The 27,606-nt window shown below is 57.1% G+C and overlaps 1 protein-coding gene across 1 annotated transcript in view; it reads right to left on the minus strand.

The window, feature by feature from the left end:
- CFAP65 (cilia and flagella associated protein 65) overlaps positions 1 to 27,606 on the minus strand; it is a 45,840-nt gene that overhangs the window by 15,003 nt on the left and 3,231 nt on the right. The window contains exons 7-21 of the mRNA XM_090046176.1: positions 27,147 to 27,369; positions 25,995 to 26,260; positions 18,490 to 18,690; positions 17,326 to 17,688; positions 16,309 to 16,446; positions 14,913 to 15,158; positions 7,164 to 7,388; positions 6,564 to 6,716; positions 5,007 to 5,172; positions 4,497 to 4,625; positions 3,908 to 4,139; positions 2,689 to 2,808; positions 2,177 to 2,353; positions 1,532 to 1,598; positions 641 to 751 (exon numbers count right to left, since the gene is read on the minus strand). Of these exons, the coding sequence (XP_089902302.1) occupies positions 641 to 751; positions 1,532 to 1,598; positions 2,177 to 2,353; positions 2,689 to 2,808; positions 3,908 to 4,139; positions 4,497 to 4,625; positions 5,007 to 5,172; positions 6,564 to 6,716; positions 7,164 to 7,388; positions 14,913 to 15,158; positions 16,309 to 16,446; positions 17,326 to 17,688; positions 18,490 to 18,690; positions 25,995 to 26,260; positions 27,147 to 27,369 (2,817 nt within the window). The remainder of the gene's footprint in view (positions 1 to 640; positions 752 to 1,531; positions 1,599 to 2,176; positions 2,354 to 2,688; positions 2,809 to 3,907; positions 4,140 to 4,496; positions 4,626 to 5,006; positions 5,173 to 6,563; positions 6,717 to 7,163; positions 7,389 to 14,912; positions 15,159 to 16,308; positions 16,447 to 17,325; positions 17,689 to 18,489; positions 18,691 to 25,994; positions 26,261 to 27,146; positions 27,370 to 27,606) is intronic.

A 27,606-nucleotide genomic window follows, 5' to 3' on the forward strand; every position in this document is an offset into this window, starting at 1 on the left:
TGAGTCCCAGGAGGAGCATTGACACAGCCCGGGCAGAGCCCCAGCCTGGGCTGCAGCCGACACCTAGAGCCTCCGGAGGGGCTTCAACCCCCTGATCCTGCTGGGTGGGGGGCAACCAGTACAGCCCCAGGCTGGGACACTCCCATGCAGAGCACAGGCATCACTGTGCCTTGACCCTCCCGCCCAGCGCCTGTCCAGCCTCTCCTGGGACCCTCCCGTGCTGGCTCACCTACGACTCTGTGGCTCTGTGACATAAGGCAGAACATCAAGAACTGCAGTCTGAAGGAGTGAGTCACACAGGGATTTAATGGGGCTTCGTTAATCCACTTGGAAGACCTAATTAGGAATCATTTCCCCAAGCACCCCGGGTAGATGATCCTGCATGCACGGCCAGCAGGACCATGGGGCAGAGCCACCAAGGGGAGCCAGTGCTGTAGGGAACAGGCAGCCCGGTCCGGCAGGATTCATGGAGTCAGAGCCTGGGAAAGCCTGGCCAGAGCAGGAAGGGGCCATGCAGCCCCTTGCCATCCCAGCACACCCTGCCCCAGGGCCTCCCCTGCTGCCCTCACAGGTCATTGCCAGACAGCCGGAGAACCTTCCCTCACCCTCCCTGGACAGTAGCATGGGTTCCCCTGCTCACCTGCTTGGGGGGGCTGGGGCTGCCAATGGCGACGGGGGTGAAGACATGCCTGGTGGTGGTGATGTGGAGATAGGGCTGCCCACACTGCACGGTCATGCCAACGAAGTTCAGCTGCAGCAAAGGCAGGGGAGAGGGAACCATCGGCTTCCAGTGGAGAAGCGTCTGGACTAACACGCATGCAGCCACCAAAGCACATCCGAGACCTCTCAGCAGGCTGGGGCTGAGAGGGAATCCAAAGGAAACCCAAGCCCTGGCCTGACCTCCACCGGTCAGCAGCCTCTCTGTAGGCCCAAGAGCACCAGGTCAAGGGCTTTGTGGGACAGTACAGCTATGCCCCTGCTTGCAGCTCAAGATGGACTGGAAGCTGCCACGGCCGTGAAAGAAAAGGAGAAGGGAGCTGGGAGCACAGGGGGCAGGAGGGGTGAGGCCAGGGTGGGGACCCAGGGCAGCAGGTGCTTGTAGGGGACGCCTGCTCCAGGGATGGAGGGGCACTGGCAGAAGGTACATGGCACAGGTCCCTGCCTCAGTGGGTGACAGCAGAGGTGGCCAGGGATGAGGTTCACAGAAGAAGGGGCAAGCGCAAGGTGGATCTGGAACCCCAGGGGGGCAGTACCAGGCTGGAACTGGAAAGGAGCAGGCCAGTGGGTCATCACTGGAGGCTGCTGGGCACTAACACGTAGCCCAACACAAGACAGGCCCATGGAGCAGTCTCCACCTAGGACAGTGAAAGCGTTGCCTTAACAGCCACAGGGCTGTCCCCTCATGGGGGTTAAGCCCCTCCATTACGGCTCCCTGTGCCGCAGCATATGGCAAGGGCAGTGCCATGTGGCCGCTGTGGAAAGCGCCTGCTTGGGACTTGGCTAACTGCCCTGCCCGCGCTGGCTGCCTTACCAGAACCTCACGCCCATGGGAGACCTTCAGCAGGACTGGGAGGCAATCAGTGCCGAGGAAGTCATGTCTGGGGAGGCCGGAAAACCAGTGGGGTCAGAGAGTGAGCAGGGAGCACTAGAAACCCACACGTGGCAGACAGCTACTGCTTTGCTATGGAGTGGCTCCTGCATGAGGACCCAGAAGTGGGGCCAGGGGTGCTGGCGTTTAGAGGGGCATGGTGCTGAGCCAGACACCGCAATGCATCAGCCCAGCCCTCACCAGTCTGCCTTCGTGAAGGCAGCAGAGATGCAGGGCCTCTGGGGACAGGGCACTGGAGGACAGAGCGTGTTCACAACCCACGTGGGGTGGGGAATCCCCATGGCACAGGAGGGCCATGACTGCTCCACATTCAAAGCAGAGGTGGAAGCACAGAGCTGGAGGGCACCGCCCCCCCCACAGCCCCCTGGCTAGCTGCGGCAGGCCACGTTCTTGGGGTACGCTCCTGCAAACCTCAGTTTACTCCCACCAGGACCAGCTCCCTGGGGGCCTGGCCTGGGACTTGCTCTGAGAACGTTTATATGGTCACAGCTGGGTAGGCGCCATCCTAAATGAGTAGCCCCTGCCTGAGACTCAGGGCCCTGCTGTGTGTTAGGGAGGTACTGTCACCTGTGCGTGAGCTGCACGGGCTGCTCCTGCCCGGGGAGGAGACACCCTGCCCGCGGGGACACGTCAAAGAGCTTGTTGTCCTGCACCCTCATGTGGTGCAGCTCGCAGGGGCCCAACTCCACATCTTCCGCCCAGTGCTCCATGTCGATCTTCTGGTCTGCGGGGAACAGGAAGGCCCTAGAGGAGCCAGTGAGGCCGGTCAGCTGCAGCAGGGCCCAGCGCACACACTGCCTACCCAAGGCAAACATACTGGGGCTGACCCACAGCCCGGCTGCAGGGGCCACTGGGACACTTAGGCATTCCTGCCTGGATCCACATAGACAGACCGGGAGTTGAGGTTCTGCAGGACCTAAGACAGAACCCCCGAAACGAGATGGTCCCCCCCAGGACCCCCTGCATGGCATAATCCTGCCCCCACCATGTACACAAACCGCAGCCCCTGGGAGTGGCACCACGGCCAGGGAGCTGTCATGGGCCTCCAGAAAGGCCCTGGGTCTCTGCAAGCCACATACCAGTCAGCAGGCACTGTGCCCTGGTTCTCCAGCATCAGGATGACCGTGGAAGGTGCTGAGTCCAGTGGAGCTGCCCCAAAGTCAAAGTCCAGTAGGACGGGGGTGTGCACGGGGTGTGCGCTGTGGGGGGGGGAAATGGGACTGAGCTGGGGGCAGGCTCCTCCCTCAGGGGCTAGCTGAAGCCAGTGACCCACCTTCCACGGGGGCTAATGCTCTATGAGTGCAGGGGGGGATGCCCCCCTGCCATGGCTCCTCTGTCCATGCCCAGGAGCTGCTACTGGGGACTCCCAACATGTAACCCAGTCCCAGAGTGGGGAAAAGGGGGATGCACAGCATGCTCAGAACCCCATCTTCTCACTCCCTTTCTGCTCCATGTGGTGGTGGGGGGGGGGTTGAAGGCCCCCCCCCGCCCCAGAGGTGTTGGCTGCAGCCCAGGATGGGGCTGTGCCAATGCTTTTTCCAGGACTCAGCTCCACAGGGTTCTGGCTACAGGCTCTTGCCCCCACCTCATGCTGCTTTGGGCAGGGGAGGGGGCCCGGCAGGGACTTGCCCCCTGCTCATCCTGGCCTGGCCGGGGGGTTTCCCCTCCCTCTGCAGTGGGGGCATGGCCTGGACCTAGGCTCTCCCCAGCACCCACCCCCCTGGCAGCAGCAGGTCTTTGGCAGCCACAGCCCCCCTGTATCCCAGGCGATGCCTGGGGCTGTGTCAGGGACAACTGTGTCACACGGCTCCAAGGTCTTACACAGGGTTTTTCTGGATGAGTTTGGACATTGCTGATCCTGCCTCAGGCAGGGCTTGGACCGGATGTGACCCATGGGGGTCCCTTCCAGCCCCACAGCTCTAGGATTTCTATGATCTAGGGTGGTTGCAGCATGGATCACTCCAGCCCCCAGGTCTGGGTCTGACCTGCTGCCTGGGGAGAGGGTGTGGAGCAGGCACTGCTGACATGGCCTCAGCACACTGGCTTTGAGGGGCTGCACCCAGGGTACATGGTCCCCAAACCTGTGACTTATCTCTCTGCTGCCAATCCCAGCCAGGCCAACAGCAGGACAAGGCCGTGCCCAAGGAAACCTTGAGATGCCAAGGAATTAACCCTACCAGAAGAGCAAGGAGAGCAATAGGTGCCAGGCAAGTGGGGAGCTGCTGGCACCAGGCAGGGAAGTGCCCATGTGGCCCCGAGCTGCCAGGGTGTACCTGGGGGCGGGGGGTCTCCCCTCACCTGTGCCTCGTGGGCACACTGTAGGTAAGCTCTGCAGGGGTGGGCTCACGGGCCAGGTACTGGTTCAGCGTGTCCAGGCAGAAGAGCCTCCAGAGATGTAGCTTGCTGATGCCGCTGGCGCTCCCGGCTGCGTAGACGTCCGTGATGGAAATGGTGGGGTAGACACCTGTGGCTCCCACATGGCACAGTGGCTGCTGTGCCCGGACGGTCTTGGTGGCATCAGGAGCTTTAGCTGGGGGGAAGCAGGACTGGTCAGTGCCAAGCCTGAGGATGGCTTGTTGGGAAGGAGCCGTGCAGCAGCAGGAGCTGGTGGGTAGCAGCCCTGTCTGGGTGCCATGGCATGAATGCCAGGGACCCCGAACACAAGCGTGCAGGCATAAGGAAGGAGTGCAGGGGAGACTGGCTGGGGCTGGGGTTTGCTCTGTGTTTGCACGCCTGGCTCAATAGCCCCCAGCATCCTCTCTGCAGGAGCTGGCAGAGGATGGAAGGAAGCAGACCTCTCCCGTGGTCTTGCAGCTTCGGCTCGGGCAGTGCTTGGCAGGGCCACTTGCGCAGGGTCTGTCCCTCTCCTCCCAGCCCCGGCTCTCACCTTGGGGGGTGGCAATGGCATAGCTGATGGTCCAGGTGTAGTGCAGCTGGCGGGTCGGGCTGGCCGTCACCTGGACGATGGCCTTGGACCTGGCGGGTATCCTGCCTTCGTAGTGTCCCAGCTGTAATGCTGCAAGAGACCGGGGATGGGAACACGAGAGGGCCTGAACTCTCAGGGGCATGTGGGTTAGCTCTCATCCCACCCCCACAACCCTGCAAGCCTCCAGGGATGGGCCACCTTAAGCCTTTAGCCAGGACCCTGCAGGGCTAAGTCCCAGCAGGAGCATTGGCAAAGCCTGGGCACAGCCCTAGCCTGGGCTGCAGCCAGCACCCAGCACTGCTGAGAAAGAGAAGGGAAAAATCCCTGATGTAGCAACAGGAGGGGGGAAAATTCCTTCTTGGCCCCATGTGGCTACCAGCAAAGCCCACTAGCCATCTCAAGAGCAGGTGTTCCCCAAGTCCCAACAACAAAAAGGAGCCCCCTGCCCCCCCACAACCCTGACGTCAGTACCAAGTGGGTCATCCAGGACTTCCTCGGGGTCACAGGGGCCTGTGATTGCCTGCTCCACGCTGAGCACGTAGTTCAGGGAGCAGATCCCATCATTCAGCAGCACCAGGTCGCAGCGCTGCAAGTTGCCAACAAGGATGTTGCCCAAGTCCAGCTGCTCCTCCTGAGCCTGGACACAAACCCACAGAAATCATAGACCACAGAGCCCTACAGCCATGAGGCCAGAAGGGAGCTGCGGGATCACATCCAACCTGAGGCAGGATTAGCCCCATCCAAACCAGCCCAGACAAACCCCATGTGCAACCTTGAAGCCACATGACACAGTCACCTCTGACACAGCCCCAGGCATTGTCCCCGTCCCTGCCACCGGGAAAGCAGGGGGGCCACAGCCACCAATGTCCTGCTGCTGTCAGGGGGGTTGGTGGATGCTGGAGAAAGCCCAAACTGAGGCCGTGCCCCCGCTGCAGAGGGAGAGAAAACCCTAGGCCAGGCCAGGCTGAGCAGGGGGCAAATGCCTGCCTGCCCCTCTCAAGGCAGCATGGGGCTGAGCCTGAATAGGGGGCAAGAGCCTGTAGCCAGGACCCTGTGGGTCTGATTCCCAGCAGAAGCATTAGCGCAGTCCCAGCCTGGGATGCAGCCAGCACCCAGTGCCTCTGGGAGGGCTTCACCCCCACGATACATGGAGCAGAAAGTGGGGATGGGGGCAACTAGCACAGCCCAGCAGTCTGGGACACCCCGCCAACAGAGCACAGGCATCGTGGCACCTCGATCTTCCTGCCCAGCATCCATGCAGCCTTTCCTTGGACCCTCCCGTGCTGCAGAGTCCCCCCGGCCCTGGCGTCTCCCCCGTGGCCTCCCTGCTCAGGCAGTAAAGAAGTGTTTCTGGATATCCAACCTAAACTTGCTTGGCTGCAAAATTCAGCCATGGATCCATGTCATGCTCTCTGTGGCAAGACAAAAAAGCTGCTCTCCCTCTTCTCTACCCTCCAGGTATCTGCAGGCTGCTTTCACATCCTCTCTGAAGCCCCTTCCTACCAACTGAACATGCCCAGCTCCCTCAGCCTCACCCCGCAGGACTTGCCTACCGGCTCTTGACCATCCCTGTCGCCGCCTCTGCCCCTCTCCAGCTTCACATCCTTTTTGAAATGTTGAACCCCAAACTTCACACAATGCTCTAGGTAAGGCCTAACCAGTGTCAGGCCAGGGTCACCAGGCACATGCAGGCTGCTGGGGAGCAAAGCCGCAGCATGGGGTGGAAGCAAGGAGGCCCTACATGAGCTGCTGGGGCCCTGCCAGCCAGGACCTGCACTCTGCATGAGGTGAAGCAGAAAGAGCAGGCAGCTGCACTGGCTTGCAGTCAGTCCCAGGAGGGAGAGAGAGACAGCTGGATGGAAGGATTACAGCCCAAGACGCACACCGTGAGTGACCAGGGAATGCAGGCAGGGCGGCACGTCAGACTCGGGCAGATGGTCTGGCCCCCACTGCCCCAGCACGTTGCTGGGGTGACAGACTTTGCTGTGGATACCCACAGGGACACGCACCATCTCCCCCGTCACCTACCCTGATAGCACCCAGGGCACCCTCGCCAATGACTCGCAGGAGGTAGCGGGGGCTCTTGGGGGACATGCGGGCAGCGTTCTCTCTCCACACCGACACCCAGGCATGCAGGAGGTACCTGGTCTCCTCCCTAGGGGTAAAGGTCCACGTCTGAGCCTGCAAGCACACATGGGACAGGGTGCTGGAGCCAGGCCTCTCCACTGCCTAAGCTGGTCGGCCATTCCATGTACAGCTGTAGGGCAGAGCACCCCCTTCCTTGCTGATAGCTCAGCAAATCTGACCCCCACCGCCACCCTGCATGGCTCTGGGCCACGTCTGCACTCACTGCCTGCCCCTCCAGCCCAAGCTGGACGAGCAATGGACGGGGTGGTTTAGGAGCAGCTGTCACATGGGGATGGCACCAGATAACCCAGGGGTCCCGAACAGCCCAGCCTTTCTAGGATGCTCCGGTTCATGTTGCCCTGCAGAAGTGCCAAGGACAGAGCACAGTGGCTCCAGATACATTAGCCCATGGGACCACTGAGATGCAGCGGGCAGGAGTGGGGGACCCCTGTGACCACTTCCCACCCACACATCAGGGCCAGTCCTGGTGCCAGCACTCACCAGTGCTTCATTGGGCTGGAGGAAACCAGTGCTGGGCTTGACTGCCAGGACCTTGCCATCAGCTCGCTGGATCCTCCACCCAAAGTAAAGGGGCAGCCGAGAGCAGTTCTTGATGGTGAAGAGGCGTGAAGAGGAGGCACCCACGCAGGTAGGCTTGAAGTACAGCCTCCCGTCACCCTCCAGCAGCAGGCGCGGGGGATCCGTGCTACTCTCCAGGGAGATCTCCTGGGCAAAAAGAGAAGAGGATGGAGGATGGGATTCACCTCCAAGGAGGATTACTCCGCGCTGCTCCGGTCCTGCAGGGAGCAAACCAGGAAAGCCAAGGCTGCAACTGAACTCCAACTACCTTCAGGCATCAAGGACAACAAAAAGTCCTTTTTCAGATATGTGGGGAGCCGGAGGAAAAGCAAGGGCAACGTTGGACCCCTGCTAAACCAGATGGGGCGACTGACAACTGACGCCCAGGAAAAAGCCAACCTATTAAATAGGTACTTTGCGTCAGTCTTTCATCAGTCACACAGGATGCCCATGCCTGCTATGGGACAGGGAAATCTGGGTGAGGGGGATCCCCTACCCTCCATCAATGCTGACCTCGTGAAGGAACACCTTGAGAAGCTGGATACCTTCAAGTCAGCCGGCCCTGACAATCTGCACCCCAGGGCACGCAAGGAGCTGGCGAGCGTCATAGCCCAGCCCCTGGCACGGGTCTTCGAGAGCTCCTGGCGCTCTGGTGTAGTGCCCGAAGACTGGAAGAAGGCCAATGTGGTGCCGATCTTCAAGAAAGGGAGGAGAGTGGATCCGGCTAACTACAGGCCCATTAGCCTGACTTCTATCCTGGGGAAGATCTTAGAAAAGTTTATTAAGGAGGCCATCCTTGAGGGACTGGCCCAGGCTAGCATCCTAAGGGACAGCCAGCATGGGTTTGTTGCGGGTAGGTCTTGTTTGACCAATCTCATTTCCTTCTATGACCAGGTGACCTATCACCTGGACAAGGGAGAAGAGATTGATGTCATATATCTTGACTTCAAAAAAGCTTTTGATCTGGTATCCCACGATCACCTCTTGGCCAAACTGCCCAGTTGTGGCCTTGGCTCCACCACGATCCGCTGGCTGGGAAACTGGCTCCGTGGTCGGACCCAGAGGGTTGTGATTGATGGCAGTCACTCATCATGGTGCCCTGTGACCAGTGGGGTCCCTCAAGGCTCTGTCCTGGGACCCATCCTGTTCAACATCTTCATTAACGATGTGGACATTGGAGTCAGGAGTGGACTGGCCAAGTTCGCTGATGACACCAAACTTTGGGGCAAAGCATCCACACCAGAAGATAGGCGGGTGATCCAGGCTGACCTGGACAAGCTCAGCAAATGGGCAGATGAGAACCTCATGGTGTTTAACACCGAAAAATGCAAGGTTCTCCACCTTGGGAGGAAAAACCTGCAGCATCCTTATAGGCTCGGCAGTGCTACGTTGGTTAGCACTACAGAAGAAAAAGACTTGGGGGTCATCATTGACCACAAGATGAACATGAGCCTGCAATGCGATGCTGCGGCTAGTAAAGCGACCAAAACGCTGGCTTGCATCCATAGATGCTTCTCGAGCAAATCCCGGGACGTCATTCTCCCCTTGTACTCGGCCTTGGTGAGGCCTCAGCTGGAGTCCTGCGTCCAGTTTTGGGCTCCACAATTCAAAAAGGATGTGCAGAAGCTTGAGAGAGTCCAGGGGGAGGGGGAAGATGAGGGCGGAGGAGACGATGAACTACCAGGCCCAGCAACAGCCAGCGAGCCCAGACCAATGGTCAAAAGGGAGAAACAGGTAAGTGATGGGGGACGGGGCATTGCTGAGACCAGGGGGTCAGTGGGCACAACCATTGGAGGCCTCAAATGCCTCTACACGAATGCTCGAAGTATGGGGAAGAAGCAGGAGGAACTCGCCCTCCTCCTAGCTGTCACCAGCCCTGACATAGTGGGGATCACAGAAACGTGGTGGGACTCATCGCATGACTGGGCGGTGAGTGTCAAGGACTATAGGCTATACAGGAGGGACAGGATAGGAAGGAAAGGTGGAGGAGTAGCACTCTACATCAAGGAGGAATATACTTCCTCGTTAATTAGCAAGGGGGTAGAGGGGGGGCACTCTGAGGTGCTCTGGGTTAGAGTAAAAGGCAGTCCAGGGGATAGAGACTTAACGGTGGGAGTCTACTATAGACCTCCCAACCAGGGAGAAGAGCTCGACCAGGAATTCTTAGGTCAGCTCGCAGAGGCAGTGAGGGCTAAGGACGTGGTCATCATGGGGGACCTGAACTTCCCAGACATCTGCTGGGAGGAGCAGTCAGCCAAGTCTGACCGCTCACGTCGGTTCTTAGCCAGAGTGCAGGACCTCCATCTAACCCAGGAGGTGCACAGCCCCACCAGGGGAGACGCCTTGTTGGACCTGGTGCTGGCCACGGGTGATGACCTGGTGAGGGGGCTGCGGGTGATGGGCCACCTGGGAAACAGTGATCATCGCTTGCTGGAATTCACCATCCAGCGTAAGGTGGCAAAGGGCTGCAGCAAGGCAACAGCCCTAGACTTTAGGAGGGCTGACTTCAACAAGCTAAGGAGGATCGTTGGGGAAGCGCTGAGGACCCAGACGGGAAGGGAGCCAGATGTCCAAGGTGAGTGGTTGCTCCTTAAGGAGACGATCCTCCATGCCCAAAGGGAGGTCATCCCAACAAGGGTTAAAGGGAGCAGGAGGGCACATAAACCCCCATGGCTCACTAGGAGCATCCGGGAATGTCTCCTTGCTAAAAGGGAGGCATACACCCAATGGAGGGATGGGGTCATCACCAAGAAGGACTATGTTACAGTCGCCCGAGGATGTAGGGGGGCAGTCAGGAGGGCCAAGGCAGAGATGGAGATAGGACTAGCTTCCCGGATTAAGGACAATAAGAAGTCCTTCTTCAAATACATAAGGGGTAAAAAGAGGGTCCCGGGTAATGTGGGGCCCCTGCAGGACACGATGGGCAACTTAGACGTCATGCCAGATGACAAAGCTAACATATTTAACGATTTCTTTGCCTCTGTCTTCCTAAGTAGGGACCAGTCCAGCCACCTCCCTGCTGGGCCCCGCTCGGGCCCCGGGAGAGACACGCCTGGGCCAGGGGTTAGCGAGGAGTTATTTAGGGTACTTCTGGAGAGGCTGGACATGTTCAAGTCCGCTGGTCCGGACGATCTTCACCCTAGGGCTCTACAGGAACTGGCCGAGGTCATTGCGGGACCCCTGGCGCGGCTCTATGAGCACTCGTGGTGCTCTGGTGAGGTGCCTGAGGACTGGAAGAGGGCCAATGTGGTCCCTATCTTCAAAAAGGGAAAAAAAGAGGACCCGGGAAATTACAGGCCAGTTAGTCTTACCTCAATCCCGGGTAAGCTCTTTGAAAACATTCTCCTGGCACACATCCAGGAGGGCCTTGCCGGGGAATGCATGCTCAGGGGCAACCAACATGGGTTCATCAGTGGCAGGTCTTGTCAGACCAACCTGGTGGCCTTTTACGATCAGGTCACCAAATCATTAGACGCAGGGGTTGCTGTGGATGTAGTCTTTCTGGACTTCCGGAAGGCTTTCGACACTGTCTCTCACCCTGTCCTCATCAAAAAGCTGGGAGACTGTGGTGTCGATGCCCACACGGTCAAATGGGTCGCCAACTGGTTAGAGGGCCGCACCCAGAGGGTGGTAGTGGATGGGTTCTTCTCGACCTGGAAGGACGTGGGCAGTGGGGTCCCGCAGGGCTCGGTCCTCAGGCCCGCACTGTTCAACATCTTCATCAGTGACTTGGATGAGGGGGTAGAAAGCACCCTGTTCAAGTTGCTGATGACACTAAGATGTGGGGGGATGTGGGTGCACTAGAAGGGTGCAATAGGCTACAAGCTGACCTTGACAGGTTGCAACGGTGGGCGGATGAGAATAGGATGGGGTTTAACACTGATAAGTGCAAGGTGTTGCACATGGGGAGGAAGAACCGGCACCACACTTACAGGTTGGGGAACTCCCCTCTTGCCAGCACGGAGGCGGAAAAGGATCTTGGAGTCGTCATTGACTCCACGATGAACATGGGCCGGCAGTGTGGGGAGGCAGTCAAGAAGGCCAACCGTACCCTGTCATGCATCCACAGATGCATCTCGAGCAGGTCCAGGGAGGTGATCCTGCCCCTCTGTGCGGCACTGGTCAGGCCGCAGCTGGAGTATTGCGTCCAGTTCTGGGCGCCACACTTCAAGAGGGACGTGGACGATATGGAAAGAGTCCAGAGGAGGGCCACTCGTATGATCAGGGGTCAGCAGGGCAGGCCTTATGAGGAGAGGCTACGGGACCTGAACCTGTTTAGCCTCCACAAGAGAAGGTTAAGGGGGGACCTTGTGGCCTGCTACAAACTGGTCAGGGGGGATCAGCAGGTATTGGGGGAGTCCCTGTTCCCCCGTGCGCTGCCAGGAGTGACCAGGAATAACGATCACAAGCTGGCGGAGGGTAGGTTTAGATTAGATATTAGGAGGCGCTACTTCACAGTCAGGGCGGCTAGGGCCTGGAACCGGCTTCCAGGGGAAGTGGTGCAGGCTCCTAGCCTGGGGATTTTTAAAAGGAAGTTAGATGAGCACCTTGCCGGGGTCATCTGACCCCGGTGCTCTTTCCTGCCAAGGCAGGGGGTCGGACTAGATGATCTACCTAGGTCCCTTCCGACTCTAGCTACTATGAAACTATGAAACTATAAGGAGAGCCACGTGCATGATTAGAGGTCAGGAAAACAGATCTTACGATGACAGGCTGAGAGACATGGGACTCTTTAGCCTGGAAAAGCGTAGGCTCAGGGGTGATCTGATGGCCACCTATAAGTTTATCAGGGGTGACCACCAGGATCTGGGAGAACGTCTGTTCACCAGAGCGCCCCAAGGGATGACGAGGTTGAATGGTCACAAACTTCTACAAGACCGTTTCAGGCTGGACATAAGGAAGAATTTCTTTACTGTCCGAGCCCCCAAGGTCTGGAGCAGTCTGCCAGCGGAGGTGGTTCAAGCACCTACATTGAACACCTTCAAGAGTAAATTGGATGCTTATCTTGCTGGGATCCTATGACCCCAGCTGACTTCCTGCCCTTTGGGCAGGGGGCTGGACTCGATGATCTCCCGAGGTCCCTTCCAGCCCTAATGTCTATGAAAATCTATGAAATCTATGAAAGAGGGGGTGTTAGCTGGGCACTGAGGCTGCAGCACCTCCAGGAGCAGATCCAAGGGGTGCAGCTGCCCCTCCCTCCCCTCAGTTCCTTCTCCCCTGTAGCTTTAACTCCAGCTGCTTGCAGAGGGAGTGGCATTTCTATCCAGGGAGTCAATCAACTTCATGGCTCAATATCATGCCTCTGATTCCTGCTAATCTCTCTCCACTCTACAGGTATGAACAACCCCTACTCCTTTCTAAAAGTCTTAATGTTCCACTGCTCAAACCATCCTTCCCTCTGCCGTGCTGCCGTCTGTCAGCCTGGCTTGGGACACATCAGCCTGGCCTGGGAACATCACTTCTACTTCCCAGCCCTGCAGACTGCTTTTGGCTTTAACTGAAAACCTTTGCTCAGATGTGATCATATGAACTCAAGTGTAGAAATGACTGACAGTGAAGTATCAGATGCACTGGCAAGATGCTCAAGAAGGAGATGTTGTGTTATGAATCTGATTAGGGGACTAATAGCACTAGATCTCTGGGTTCTTTTGACTATTTTTTCCCTAGTTTGTTGATTTTTTTTAACTATGTATAATCCTAGAGCCAGGGGGCTGGCAGGGACCTACGGGGTCACATCAGGTCCAGGCCCTGCCCGAGGCAGGATCAGCCCTTTCCAGACTATCCCAGACAAACCCACCATCTAAACTCTCCATAAAACTACCAGCAACCCTACCAGAGCCAACCCACGTCTTTGGGAAGATCTTGGAGAGGATCATCAAGGATCACATCTGTGGGGGGCAGCAGGGGAGATCATGCTCAGGGGCAATCAGCACAGGTTCATCAAAGGCAGGTCCTGCCTGACCAACCTGGTTGCCTTTTATAACCAGGTAACTAAATCCTTGGATGATGGTGTTGCCATGGACAGTCTTTCTAGACTTTAGGAAGGCCCTTGACAGGGTTTCTCACCCATCCTCATCAATAAACTAAGCAACTGTGGCATTGATGCCTGCACAGTTGGATGGGTAAAAAACTGGCTGATGGGGTGCACCCAGAGAGTTGTGGTGGATGGGTTGTACTCAACCTGGCAAGATGTGAGCAGTGGGGTCCCCCAGGGCTCAGTCCTCTGGCCCGCGCTGTTCAACATCTTCATCAGCGACTTGGATGAGGGGGTAGAAAGCAGCTGTCCAAGTTTGCTGATGACACTAAGATATGGGGCGAGGTGGGCACACTTGAAGGGAGAGAGGCTGCAACTAGATTTAGACAGACTACAAAAATGGGCAGACGAGACTAGGGTGGGGTTCAACATAGGCAAATGCAGGGTGCTGCACCTGGGGAGGAGTCCGCAGCACGCAGACAGGCTGGGGAGCTCCCAGCTTGAAAGCACAGAGGCAGACCGGGATCTTGGAGTCATTATTGACTCCAAGATGAACATGAGCTGCCAATGCCAGACCGCAGCCAGCAAGGCCAGCTGCACCTTGTCATGCATCCAAAGGTGCATCTCCAGCCGGTCCAGAGAGGTGATCCTCCCCCTCTATGTGACACTGGTCAGGCCGCAGCTGGAGTACTGCATCCAGTTCTGGGCGCCGCACTTCCGGAGGGATGTGGGCAGCCTGGAGAGGGTCCAGAGTAGGGTCACCCGCTTGGTGAGAGGGCAGCAGGACAGGCCCTACGAGGAGAACTGCGGGACCTGAACCTGTTCAGCCTCGGCAAGAGGAGGCTGAGGGGGGACCTGGTGGCTGCCTACAAACTCCTCAGGGGAGATCATCAGCAATTAGGTGGAGCCCTTTTCTCCCCAGCACCACCTGGGGTGATGAGGAACAATGGTAATAAGCTGATGGAGAACAGGCTTAGGTTAGAGATCAGGAGGCAATATTTTATGGTTAAGGTGGCCAGAATCTAGAACCAACTTCCTAGGGAAGTGGTCCTCGCTCCTACCTTGGGTAAATTCACAAAGATGTTAGATGATTACCTGTCTGGGGTCTTGTGAACCTAACATTCATTTCTGCCTGTGGCAGGGGGTCAGGCTAGATGATCTGTTCAGGTCCCTTCTGACCCCAGCTACTATGAAACTATGACACCCTACCACAATGAGTGCATGTGCCAACAGTGATATTTGTTTTTGCTTTGATCTTAAAACTGAACTCTGCAGTGCCAGTCCCCGGCACATTCATAAAGCTTCTAGTTCCTCTTTAACTGGAGAAAACAGGGTTGTGACGTATGTGATAAGGCACCACTCCCGTTTTCAAAATCCCTGATCCACCCACAGGCAGCTCCCAAGGGCACCCGGGAGCAAGCAGGGCCAAGCCTGGGCTGAGCCATCCAGGAGAGCTCTCGCTACAGCTTGGAGTGGGACAGACAGAGGAGGAAGAGGTTCTGGCCCCAAGGGCACCTATGAAGTCTGTCTGAAATGATGCACCGATCCCCCGCAAGGGAGGGAGACTGTAACCATTCAAGCTCTTCCTTCCAGAAGGATCAAGATGACCTCATGAGAGCAACACCCAGGGCCTCCACGCAGGGTGCCTGGAAGGGAGAGAGTAGTGTTCCAGGGGAGGAAGCCCTTCTGGCACCTACCTGGGTGTACTGGGGGCAGGCATTCAGCTGCAAGGCCAGCTTGTGCTGCTGGGGGGTGGCATCCATGGGCTGCGTGGAGAAGAGGAAGATCTGGCAGGCTCCAGGGGCTATGTATCCTGAGTGGGGCTTGACTGTGACAGAGGGGCAGGAGTCTGCGTCCATGGTGAAGGTGATAGGTGAAGGTCCGGTGTTCTGGAGCAGCGCGGTGCGATAGGTACTGGTGCCCACATCCACCACAGGGAAGGCCTGAGGGGAAGCCAGCAAGATGGGGTGAGCTTGGGGTGGAAGCCAACGCAAGCAGAGAGCCCCGACCAGAGCCTGGGCTGGGCACCTGCCATTCTCATTTCTGGTCCTCGCATCTCCAGAAGGAAAGAGAAGAGCTAGAGAAGGTGCAAAGCAAGGCAACAAGGAGGCTATGGCGGTGTTCCCTAGGAGAAAAGACTCATGAGGCCAGGCTTGGGCAATCCAGGAGAGACACTGGAGGGGGACAGGAGCAGGGTTTGCACTGCACTGGAAAGGAGCATGGGGAGCTCTGGAGCAGGGAGCAAGGGGCATGGGCTCTGCACCAGACCTGCCAGGACCCTCAGTGCTGGAGGCTGCAAGGGGAAGAGGAACAGGGGAAAACCCTGCTCAGACCCAAGCACTCTCCCTTCCAGCTCTGCTCTCTGCTGCCATGTGACACAGGAGACGGGGCAAGATGGACCTAGGGTATCACCCAGGAAATGGCAGCTCTGATGTATCTTACATTCATCAGTGCCCCTGAGGAGAGAGCCCGAGAACTGTTCTGGAACCACAGGGCAGCTCTGTGACCCACTATCAGTGCCTGGTGTGAGCGGCTGAGGTGGGCTTCATGGGCTGGGCCTGCCCGGTGCCTCCCCCTGAGGTCCGAGACAGGCAGCTGTGAGACACAGCACTGCTGGTCCTGGCAGGTGACCAGTGCTGCTGGCCTATCACGGGCCCAGAGCCAGTGGGGGCTTCTCTGGCTTTGCAAGAGGCTCTTCCCTGAGCAGCCAGAACCCTCAGCAGAGCAGGGAGCAGGGTCAGATGGACCCTCCAGGACCCCACTCCTGGAGGAGCTGGAGATACTCACTTTACCTTACAAGCTCCCTCAGCCTGCACAACACTGGTGCCACCAGTGGCCCTTGGGACCCCCATGGAGCAGATGGAGCCTGCAGAGGGTACTGGGGAGAGCGGCAGACCATACTGGCCTTACTGGCAGCTACCCAGCTTCCACAGCAGGAGGGAACCCCAGCAGCATCCCCTCCTGACAGGACAGACCCCCAGCTGCCAGGATGAAGGGCTAAAACTCCAGGTACCGGGAGATCTCAAACTTGCCCCATGCTGGGCTCTCCTGTTGGGGCTCACAGCTAGCCCCCAGGGCCTCCAGCTCTCTCACCTGGGGGGCATCCAGGATGTACGCAGGGATGAAGTGCTGCTGCCCCGGCTCGAAGGTGTGGGCCTGTAGCCTGAGCGTCAAGCACCAGGATGGGCAGAGGGTAACATCCTCCTCCACATTGCTGTAATGTCTTAGCACCTGGGGGCCAAGGAAACGTGGCATCAGGCAGGACAGTGTGTTGCAGGCATGTGACATACAAGGAGCTGGGTGGTAGGGACACACTCTACTGTACCCTCATCCTCCAGCCCTGACCCGCTGCCCAGCATGGCACAAAACACTTGTCCTGGGCTTCAGAGAACATGGGAAGCAAAAAACTACCTGCTGGAGGGCTGAGCCTGCCTGTAATGGCAGTTGGCTCCTACGCTGAGCAGGGCAGGAGGCTATGTTCCTCTCAGGCACTAACAATTGCTAAACCCTGAATGATGGGAGGGCAGAGAAGAGGTGGTGAGGGACTGGCAGTGATTGTGTTTGACCCATGCAGTGCTTTCTGGCTGCTCCCAGAGGCTGTCTGAGGGCACCATCCCCATTAGGACACTTGTTAAGATGACGAAAGGCAGTCTCCTGTGACAAAACATCATTTAAATATAGCCCAACCAGGCCAAGCAGTGGTGCGCCAGGCCCCCTGCCCTCCACCTTGCCCCCTGCTTTGGAGCTGCATTGAGCAGAGGGGTTTCAGCTGTGCCAGGCTGTAGTCAAGCTAAGACACCACAAATAACCCTGGGAGTAGCAGGCATCACCAGCGACTGGATGGCCTGATAAAAGAAACAGGGAGTTGCGGAGTTGGAACTCAAGTCATTCTCTCTGCATCACACCCGAGCTCCTGGAGGCTGGTTGCAGGCAATGGCCTCTGAGAGCAGACAGACGCAGGCAGCCTGACCACAGAGAGCATCAGCAGGGAGGAGGCTGGCTGGGAACCCCCCCAGCCCCTGAGTGCTTCAGAAAACCAAGTTACGTGGACCCCGGGCTCTGTTGCTCCCGGTGCCATGCTCAGATCAGACCCTGGCTATCTTCACTGACCTTGTAGATGGCAAAGCCCTCCAGTTCGGCGGCATACAGGGCGTTGGGTTGTGGAGGCTGGAAGGTGACACGGAAGGCAGTAGACTTGAGGGGCGGGATGTCGCATGTGGTTGGGGCCACCTGGAAGGGACGCTCGGGGCGTTGTGTCCAGGCCACTGTGACTGTGCCCTTGGTGTGGTTGGTGATGCAGAGCGGGAGGGGCTGGGCACCACGGGGCGGCAGGCAGCACCCGAAATCAAATTCCTGGATGCTGACGCTGACGTGAGGAGGGAACGTGGACAAGTCGCTGCTCATGCCATCATGGAGGTACTCAGTCATGGTGTCCACGGGTGCATAGGTCTCCAGGGAGCTGTCCCTGGGGGCCTGCAAGGAGGAAGTGAAGCTCTGGGGCAGAAAGGGGTCTTGGGGCCTGGTGTCAGCTTGGCCCAGCCCAGAGACCTCCCAGGAAGCACTCTGGCTCCCAGCGGTGCCTGCATTCCATGTAGGTTCCTTTTTCCTTCCCAAATTCCAACATGTGATTGAAGCCAAAGCAGACCCAAGCACATGGCCACAGGAATCACAGAGAAGTAGGTCTGGAAGGGACCACTGGAAGTCACATTGGGCCCAAGTGCTGCCCAAGGCAGGATCAACGCTGTCCAAAACAGCCCAGACAAACCCCATGTGTAACCTTGGGGCCGCACAACACCTTTGCCCCTGATGCAACTCTGGGCATCACCCCTGCCCCGGGATACAGGGGTCTGCAGCCGCCAACATCCTGCTGCTGCCAGGGGTGTTGGTGGGCACTGGAGAGAGCCCAGGTCTAGCCTGTGCCCCTGATGCAGAGGGAGGGGAACCCCCCCGGCCAGGCCAGGCTGAGCAGGGGAAAATCCCTACCTGCCCCCTGCCAGGGAGCGTGGGGCTGAGCTTAAGTGGGGGGCAAGAGCCTGCAGCCAGGACCCCGCAGGGCTGAGTCCCAGCAGGAGCACTGGCACAGCCCAGACACAGCCCCAGCCTGGGCTGTAGCCAGCACCCAGCACTTCTGGGGTAGGCTTGCAAACCCCCTGACAAATGTAGCAGAAAGGGGAGGGCAGGGGGCAACCAGCAAAGCCCAGAGCTGGCACTAACGGGCCCAGACACCCAGTGCCAGCGTGGGCTGCATGCACTGTCTGACACTAAGGCACATACCTGGGGCGGAAGCCGGAGCGCCTTGCTGTGGTCCACCTGCAGCTTGCCCTCTCGCAGCATGGTACCCAGGATGTCAGGGGGATAGAAGGTCAAGCCCCTGGCCACGTGGGTCCTGTACCACGCCAGGTGCTGTGGCCCCAGGACGGGCGGCTTGGCCGTGTCCGAGTGGCAGGTTCCAAACAGATCGAGGAACAGTGGGTCCTGGGGGGATAGGGAATGTCTGCAGGATGCGGCCACTTCTCACTGCCCTCCTGGGCTGCACAGCCCCTTAGGCTTCCCCCACCATTTCTAGCCTCTCTAGATGCGGCCCTGTAGCTCTGGGAGAGGGGCATGGACAGCAGCTAGCATGAGGTTCAGGTGCCTGCTCTTTCCCTCCCCTAGGGTATGGACTCATTAACAGCTCCTGGGGTGTGCAGGGCACAGGCTTCCTTCTGCCAGCCTCTCCCCTGCCTTCCAGGTGCCAGTCCATGCATGCTCTTGCCCCCCAAGTCAGTGGTACCTCAGTCCCTGTGGCTCCCTCAATTCCACTGCAGGCCAAGCTGCCATGGGGAAGCCTCTCCTTGCTGCCTGGGCAGCTACTGGGGCCCGGCTGAAGTGTGGTAAAGCTGGGCCCCTTGTCTATCCCTCACTCCCCCTATCCCACTGGTAGGGCTCTGCAGCCCAGGCTTGTACTATCCTGGCCCAACCACAGGAGATCCCAACTTGGCAGCAGGGGATGGCTGCAAGCCCAGATGGAAGTGCAGGCATAGGAACAAGAACATAAGAACAGCCATTCACTGGGTCAGACCCAGGTCCATCTTGTCCCCTTCTCTTGCATCCAGAGGCTGGAAGGGAGAGTGACCTGGGAAAGACCAGAGTTTCTATCCCCAGTTCCTCTCTCCCTGGAAGCCTCCCGCATTGAGGGTCCAGGCAAGTCTGGTGCAGAGGCTGTGCCCCTCACTTCCTGCTCCAGAGCTCCCCGTGCCCCTTTCCTCCAAGGACTGCTTTTTCCTGAGTGCTAACAGGTAATTCAAGTGTGGGTAGCCCAGGCAGCACACGGGGTACCCACAAGTCTTGGTCCCCACATGCTGCACATATCAGGCAGCCAAGTGGTGTGGAAGGGGATCAAGCTTGTTAAATGGGTGTCTGGTTTGCCAAACACCAGCTGCAACCAGTTGACATGGAGGAAGCCAGTCTCTGCCCCTCAGCAGTCACCCCGCTATGGAGGATTCCATCCCAGCTCCTCCCTTTCACCACTTTTTTTTTCTCTCCTTGGCATTGTCCCCTTACTGGTCTATCAACTCTGCCGAGTGCCTGAGGACAGGTAGGAGGGTGGAGGCTTAAAAACTCTCTATTGTTCTAAGCAGGGACCTCATGGCCTGGGGGGCAGGGCCAGTAGCCCCTACCACTCCACCAGGTAGTGATGATGCATTTCAAATTGGTTGGCCACCAGCCAACAACTGCTGGCCTTCATTGGGCCCCCAAAGGTGATATCAAAAGACCTATATAAGCTAAGACTGCCCAGGGGGTTGGACAGAGCAGCCATGATGAAGACACAATGCAGCTCTCTCGCAAGATGCTGAAGTGAGTAAACGGCTGGAACCTATCTAGATATATAGCTTAGTTGTATATAGCTGTAAAGTAGACGCGTGCTCAAAGGCTGCTAGCCACCCTGTTTGCTCTAGAGTTATCCTGTAATACTCCTCTATCCTGTACTCTTCCCCAAGCCTTCCCTCTGTAACCAACAAAGTTCTTCACGGTACCAAGCGTGGTGGACTTGTTGGGAAAGGCATGCCTCTGTGCCCCCTTGGTCCGGCTAACTAAGGGAAGCTACTTTTTGTGCTTCAGGCTAGAGGAAACACCCCAAGCTTTTGCAGTGGGTCAAGCACCCTCAAGGACTACAAGTCCTGCGTATCCCAGGGGGGACAGGGTTTAGAAACAGTCCAGACCCCTGGGTGGTGGCAACAGTACCCCCAGGCTTGTGCGTGTACTCCAGGAAGGGGGGTGGCTGGACATGAGGCGCCCCCAGGGAGGCACTCGTAGTAGCTTGGCAGGTGGACAGATGCAGTGAGGTGGGTGGCTCAGTGCAGGAGCACCCCCTACTGGCCTACACACATGGTGGTTGCCGTGGGAGCCCACAGCCTGCTGTCTAGAAGGCATAATTTGGGGAAAGGAAGTACAGTCACTGAAAACCCTTGAGCAAACAATCCTTAATTCGGCATCGGGTCAACTGGACAGAGTAGCTAGCTAGGATGGCTGACAAGTATGACCACATGACTGTGGTCGAATTGAGAGAGGCCTTTCAGTGAGGAAGGAGCAAAAGAAAGAAGACCTGATTAAGATCCTGTGTAATAATGATCAGGCCTCAACATCTCCTCCACGCTTCCAATCAGCAACTGCCGAGGGATCACCTCCAAGTGGGACCTCTGGAAGTACCAGCTGCAGCTAGCTCAGGAGGCCCCGTGCAGGCATGTGCTAGAGGTGGAGAGGATGGAGCTGGTGGAGAAGGCAGCACAGCGTGAGTATGAAGCCAAAGAGGCAAGGCTCAGGCACGAGTGTGCGCTTGACCTAATTCAGAAGCAGCAAGACGCTGGCATCCCGATTGATCCGACTCAGCAGGTGCAGGACGTACCCTACAGACAGAGCACCCCAGTCTTCCCTCACTACACAGATGGAGATGATCCAGAAGTGTTCCTAAGTATCTTTGAAAAACAAGCGCGCCGGTGGAAGCTGGGAAAAGATGAGTTCATGAGACATCTTCCTACACATGTAACGGGAAAACTGTCCCTTGTCTTGAACAGCCTGCCCATTGAGTCAATGGACGATTATGAAGCCTTTAAACAGGCTGTGAATGTAAGGTTTGGGTTAGGACCGGATTATTATCGGAAAAAATTCTCTAATGCCACCCCACAGCCGGAAAAGTCAATGTACGATTTTGGGGCCCGGTTGTGGGACTCGCTCCTTAAATGGGCAGACAGAGCCAAAGCTACCACCAGAGAGCAGGTGCTGGACCTCATAGCGCTGGAGCAATTCTATTACCGATACCCAAGGGAGATTAGACCCCTAGTCAAGGACAGGGAACCCAAAACAATCCTAGAGGCCGCTGAAATTGCGCATCAGTTGTTGCTAAATCGAGAGGGGCAGGACAAAAGGCTTCCCTCCTTTGGGAAGGAACAGAAGGGGTTCCAAAAAAGGGGGAGGAGAGGGCCAGGCCCAAAATGGGAAAGGGGGCCACCTCCTGCAGAGTGCAGGGCAGCCCCAGATTCAGTCAAGCCACACAATTTGGAGAAGAGGAGTTGCTATAACTGTGGGGAGCCTGGTCACCTCAGGCCTAACTGCCCAAAGCTAAGCAACACCACCAAGCTGTCACCCATGCAACAGCTGCAAGCAGTGAGGAGGGAGACCCAAGCCACTCTGAAGGGCGTACCTGTTGCTACAGGATTACAAACCCAGAGGAGATGATGGCCGCCCACCGGACAGAGATAATGGTAAGAGAGAGAACCCTCATTGGGGAAATGAACACAGGGGCCAATGTGTCATTAATTAAAGCCAGCCTCGTTTCGCCCTCAGATATAGTCCCGGGGAGGACCCTTACCTTACAAGGGATGGGACCCCAGTCATTCAAGGTACCAGTAGCCCGTCTCCCCATCCAGTGGAGAGACTGTGCAATATGCATAGAACTAGGAGTGCTGGAAGAGGCTCCTGCCCCCATACTGGTGGGGCGCGATATTATGGAGCTCGAATACCTGCAGAGGGAGGTGGACCACTTCCTAGAACCCTACCATGGTAACATGGTGATTCTTCAACAAAGCAGGCAGGCTAAGGCAGGAAGAGTGGAAACCTCCCACTGCCTGGTCACCCAATTGGCTGCAGAGGCAAAGGAGAAGGGAGAGACTCCCTCCGGCTGCAACCATTTGCCAGTCCCTGGGGGAACTGGCAACCTTAAAGTTGGGTTAAGTGAGAGCCCCAGGGCGGGGCCCAGTCCGTCAGTGGCAGAGGAAACAGAGACTCTTGGGGAGAAGTTGGAGGATATCCGCATGGATGAAAGTGCGCGCCTTATAGGAGTACCCAAACTCCCTGCTGATTGCTTAGCCAGGCAGGAGGAGTTCAAACAGGAGGTTCTAGTGGACCCCAGCTTGGAGGAACTCCGGCGGATGGCCCAGGAGCAAGAGACAGAGTTCACCCCTGGTAAGAGGGAACAGGTGATCTGGGATAAGGGACTCCTGTATAGGTTGTGGGTGCCTAGGAGCCATGCTGAGTCCTGGGAGCCCTGCCGCCAGCTCGTGGTACCTCTTAAGTTCAGGCAGCAATTGCTTTCTATGGCTCACGATTTACCTTGTGCTGGCCACAGGGGCAGAGATCGGACTCACCAGCAGCTGCAGGCAAACTTTTATTGGCCCAGACTAGCCCAGAATGTGAAAGACTACTGCAGATTGTGTGAGACATGCCAGCGGACGGGCAAAAGTGGGGACAAGAGAAAGGCTCCCCTACAGCCCCTCCCTATCATTGGTCAACCCTTCCAACGAGTGGGGATAGACATTTTGGGCCCGCTGAGGCATAAGACTCGTAGAGGGAAGAAATACATCCTGACTCTAGTGGATTTTGCCACACGGTACCCGGAGGCAGTTGCCTTGACCTGCACAGAGGCACCCGTAGTTGCTGAAGCCCTGACCAAGATCTTCTTTCAGCTGGGTTTCCCCTCCGAGATCCTGACTGACCAGGGTGGAAACTTTCTGGCAGAGGTGATGAAGTGCCTGTGGGAGTGCTGTGGGGTGAAACACCTCAAGACCACAGCCTCCCACCTGCAGACAAATGGGCTGGTAGAAAGGTTCAATGGGACCTTGAAAGGGATGCTAAAGGCCTATGTGGACTCTAACCCCAACGACTGGGATGAGAAACTGCCGCACTTGCTCTTTGCCTCCCGGGAGGTGCCCCAGGAGTCCATGGGGTTCTCACCCTTTGAGTTGATGTTTGGGAGGCGAGTTAGGGGTCCTCTTGATTTGGTGCGAGAGGAGTGGGAAGGGAAAAACTCCTCCTCTAAAACATCTGTGGTTGAGTATGTACTAAGCTTTCGTCAAAAGCTAACTGACATGATGAAGGTGGCACAAGACTCCCTGGCCCAGGGCCAGGAGAAGCAGAGTGTCTGGTATGATAAAACGGCTTGCTTATGTACTTTTGAACAAGGGGATACAGTCATGGTTTTCTTGCCACTGAAGACAGACAAACTGCACGCAGCTTGGAAAGGTCCCCGTACCATCCTGGACAGGCTGGACGATGTGACTTATGTAGGGACCAGGAGCAAGTCGAACAAAAGGCCCAAAGTGATACATGTAAACATGCTTAAACCCTACTTTAGCAGAAGTGATGTTGTATCTTGGTTTTCCTCAGTCAAAGGGTCACCTGAGGACCCAGAGGAGCAGATCATGTATGGCGTTTAGGAAGGAGAGGCAGGAATAGAGGAGCTCCGCCTGCCAGATCATCTGCCCTCCCAGGACAGGGATAGGTGAGTGCAGCACTCAAGGACTTTGAGACAGTGTTCTCCAACAAACCAGGTAAAACAGACCTGGAGGTACACTCCATAAACACAGGCAGCCATTGCCCTATCCGATATAGACCCTATGCAGTCAATGCAATGCAAAAAATAAAGCATAAGTTTGTTGAGATGCTGAAGCTGGGGGTAATCTGGCCTTTGATTAGTCCCTGGGCCAGCCCTGTGGTACTTGTCCAGAAGCAGAATGGGACTATCAGGTTGTGTGTGGACTACAGAAAGCTGAACGCCATTACCACCCTCGATGCTTACCCTATGCCCAGGACAGACTCTTTGCTTGATATCCTGGGCCCAGCCAAGTTCATCTCCACTCTCAATCTGTCCAAAGGGTTCTGGCAGATAGCACTGGACCCGGACACCACAGCCAAATCTGCTTTTACCACATCCATGGGACTGTATGAGTTTACTGTTTTACCTTTCGGTATACGCATTTCTCCTGCATCTTTTCAGAGACTGATTAATAACCTGTTATGAGGGTGTGAGCAGTTTGCTGTGGCTTACATCAATGACATTGCCATCTTCAGTCAGGACTTTAAATCGCACCTGATTCATCTGACAACTGTGTTAGGTAAGATCAAGCAGGCTGGTCTTACCATGAAAGCCCAGAAATGCCAGTTGACATTATTTGAAGTTGTATATTTAGGACATTGTGTGGGTGGGGGCCCAATTGCTCCCCCATGGGACAAGATTGAAGCCATCAGAGACAGGCCAACCCCACAAACCAAGAAGCAGATCAGAGCCTTCCTTGGACTGGCTGGATCCTACAGATTTGTCCCTGGTTTTAGAGCAACTGCAGCTCCCCTGCATGAGCTGACAAAGAAAACTAACCTGGATCTAGTAGTCTGAAAACTGGAGTGTCAAGAGGATTCTGACACCTTAAAAGCTCCCCTGGTCAAACAGCTAATCCTGAAGGTGCCAAACTGTGATCAGCTCTTCTGTGTAGCCACTGATGCCTTGGACACAGAACTGGGAGCTGTACTCCTGAAAGAGCATGGAGGAACATGATGCCCCGTAGTCTACTTGAGCCAGAAGTTAATTCCCAGTGAGCAGAACCTGTCTTTAATTCAGAAGGAGTGTTTGACAATTGTCTGGGCACTGATGAAGCTGAGGTCCTATCTATGGGGACAGCAATTCACGGTCCTCTCAGACTGTGCCCACTTCAGTGGCTGCGGACAATGCAGAACACCAATGCCAAGCTTCAAGGATGGGCCTGGCAGCTTCAGGAGTTCAACTTCACTGTCGAACACATCAAGGGAAGCCAGAAGGAAGGGTGATGTAAAAAGAGCTATATATGCTAAGACTGCCCAGGGGTGGGGCAGAGCAGCCACGATGAAGACACGGGAGCTGAAACATCTGCAGCTCTCTCTCTTGAGATGATGAAGTGAGTAAATTGCTGAAACCTGTCCAGATATATAGCTTGCTGTAAAGTAGATGCGCGATCAAAGGCTGTTAGCCACCCTGTTTGCTCTAGAGTTATCCTGTAATACTTCTCTATCCTGTACTCTTCCCCAAGCCTCGCCTCTGTAACCAATAAAGTTCTTCACAGCACCAAGCATGGTGGACTTGTTGGGAAGGGCATGCCTCTGTGCCCCTTTGGTCCAGCTGACTAAGGGAAGCTACTTTTTGTGCTTCAGGTTAAAGGAAGCAACCCAAGTTTTTGCAGTGGGTCAAGCAACCTCAAGAACTACAAGGCCTGTGTACCCCAGGGGGGACAGGGCTTAGAAACAGTCCAGACCCCTGGGTGGTGGCAATAGTACCCCCAGGCTATCGGGTGTGCTCCAGGAAGGGGGTTGGCTGGATGTGAGGCGCCCCCATGGAGGCACGCTTGGCAGGTGGAAAGGCGCAGTGAGGTGAGTGGCTCAGTGCAGGAGCACCCCCTACTGGCCCGCCACACCTCCCACCCTAGAGACCAGCAGGGGTGCAGCAAGGTGTTCCCTATCCTGTCCAGTACCGGCCCCTTCCTGTACTGCCCTGGTACCTGGTGATGGACGAGGCAGGCCACTCGGCGGTGGTAGATGATGGGATGGCTGGGCCGGAAGGTCACCGTCAGGCTGATGCTGGCCTGGCCCTCCAGGACCCCGCAGGGGTGGTCCACAGAGAAGACGCTGTCCCTGCCGTCCAGGTCAAACTGGTAGTGGGCTGGGACATCTGAGATATTGCTGATCTCCAGGCTCTGTGCAGAGCGTTCCCCAAGGAGGAGCCAGTTGAAACCCAGGGCAGACTGGGACAGGCAGACCAGTGGCCCTGCAACAGCAGTAGCACCCCCGGGGGAGATTGGGTCTCTCACACTGGGGCTATCCAGACCCCTGCCCTGTCAGCCAAGGAGGGGCTTGTCTCATGGCAGGCACATCTGCCTGCTGGGACCCAAGGCACAGCAGGGTGCTTTTAGCACTCCTGACATTGCTCCTTGCAGGCTGGCAACGCTGGAGACCGGACCTGAAAGCCAGGCGGCTCCTGCCCACCCCACACTCCCACCTCTCAGCACCCAACTGGCTGTGCAGTGCCAGCAGCACCACGCCTGGAAGCCAGTACTAGAGCCTACCAGGGCCATAAGGGCACAGAGTCCTGCGCAGGTCAGTGTCAGGAACTGCTCTCCGCCCCCTTCCTGCAGTACTGAGACGAAGAGCCTGGAGACCCTTTTAAGCCTCCCCCAGAGGTGCTGAGTGCTGGCTGTAGCCCAGGCCATGGGCTGGGACCAGGTTGTGCCAGTGCTCCTGCTAGGACTCAGCCCCGCAAGGTCCTGGCTAGAGGCTCTTGCCCCGAGCTCAGGCTCAGCCCCACGCTGCCTTGGGGAGGGGCAGGCAGGGATTTACCTCCTGCTCAGCCTGCCCCAGACTGTGGGATTTCCCTTCCCTCTGCAGTGAGGGCATAGCTTGGGCCTGGGCTCTCTCCAGCACCCACCAACCCCCCTAGCAGCAGCAGGATACTGTCAGCCATGGTCCCTCTGCTTTCCCTGGGGCAGGGACGGGAACAATGCCTGAGCCTGTGTCAGGGGTGACCGTGTCGTTGTGGCTACTGATTTGGACAGGGCAGGCCTTGGATTGGATGTGACCCTGCAGCTCCCTGACAGCCCCACAGCTCTAGGACTCTGTGATTCTATGACCCGGGGGTGTTTTTGGTGGCTCAATACCTTTGCAGGAGCCCATCACCTTCAGCACAGCATGTGTGAGGCCCCCGGCAGGTACCACACTGAAGTAGTCCACGCTCTGTACCCCAACAGTCTGTGGGCTGAACCGTACGGGGAGGAGCAGCTTTCCACTGGCAGGCACCACAGCCCTGCTAATTGGGCAGGTGAAGGTGTTGTCCTGGGGCTGTGGCTCCTGTGCACGCTCTATCCTGAAAGGGGCGCTCACCTGGGGTGGGGAGGGGGGGAGGGCAGGTGGGAAGAGGAACAGGGTTATGCACTTCCTGCCCGGAGCCTGTAACCTGTTCATGCAGCACTGGGCAGGCTGACAGCTCAGGGGCTGGGTCCCCATCCCAGCTGAGCCCTTGGCAGGGAACCATTCAAAGTCACTGCAATCTATCTGCTCATTCGCCCAATGACCCCTAAACCTGGGGCAGGGGTGGACATGCTTGCCAAGTACCTAGAC

The sequence above is a fragment of the Crocodylus siamensis genome, chromosome 4 (assembly GCF_052110815.1).
Source record: "Crocodylus siamensis isolate JL-2025a chromosome 4, ASM5211081v1, whole genome shotgun sequence".
Classification (NCBI taxonomy): Eukaryota; Metazoa; Chordata; order Crocodylia; family Crocodylidae; genus Crocodylus; species Crocodylus siamensis.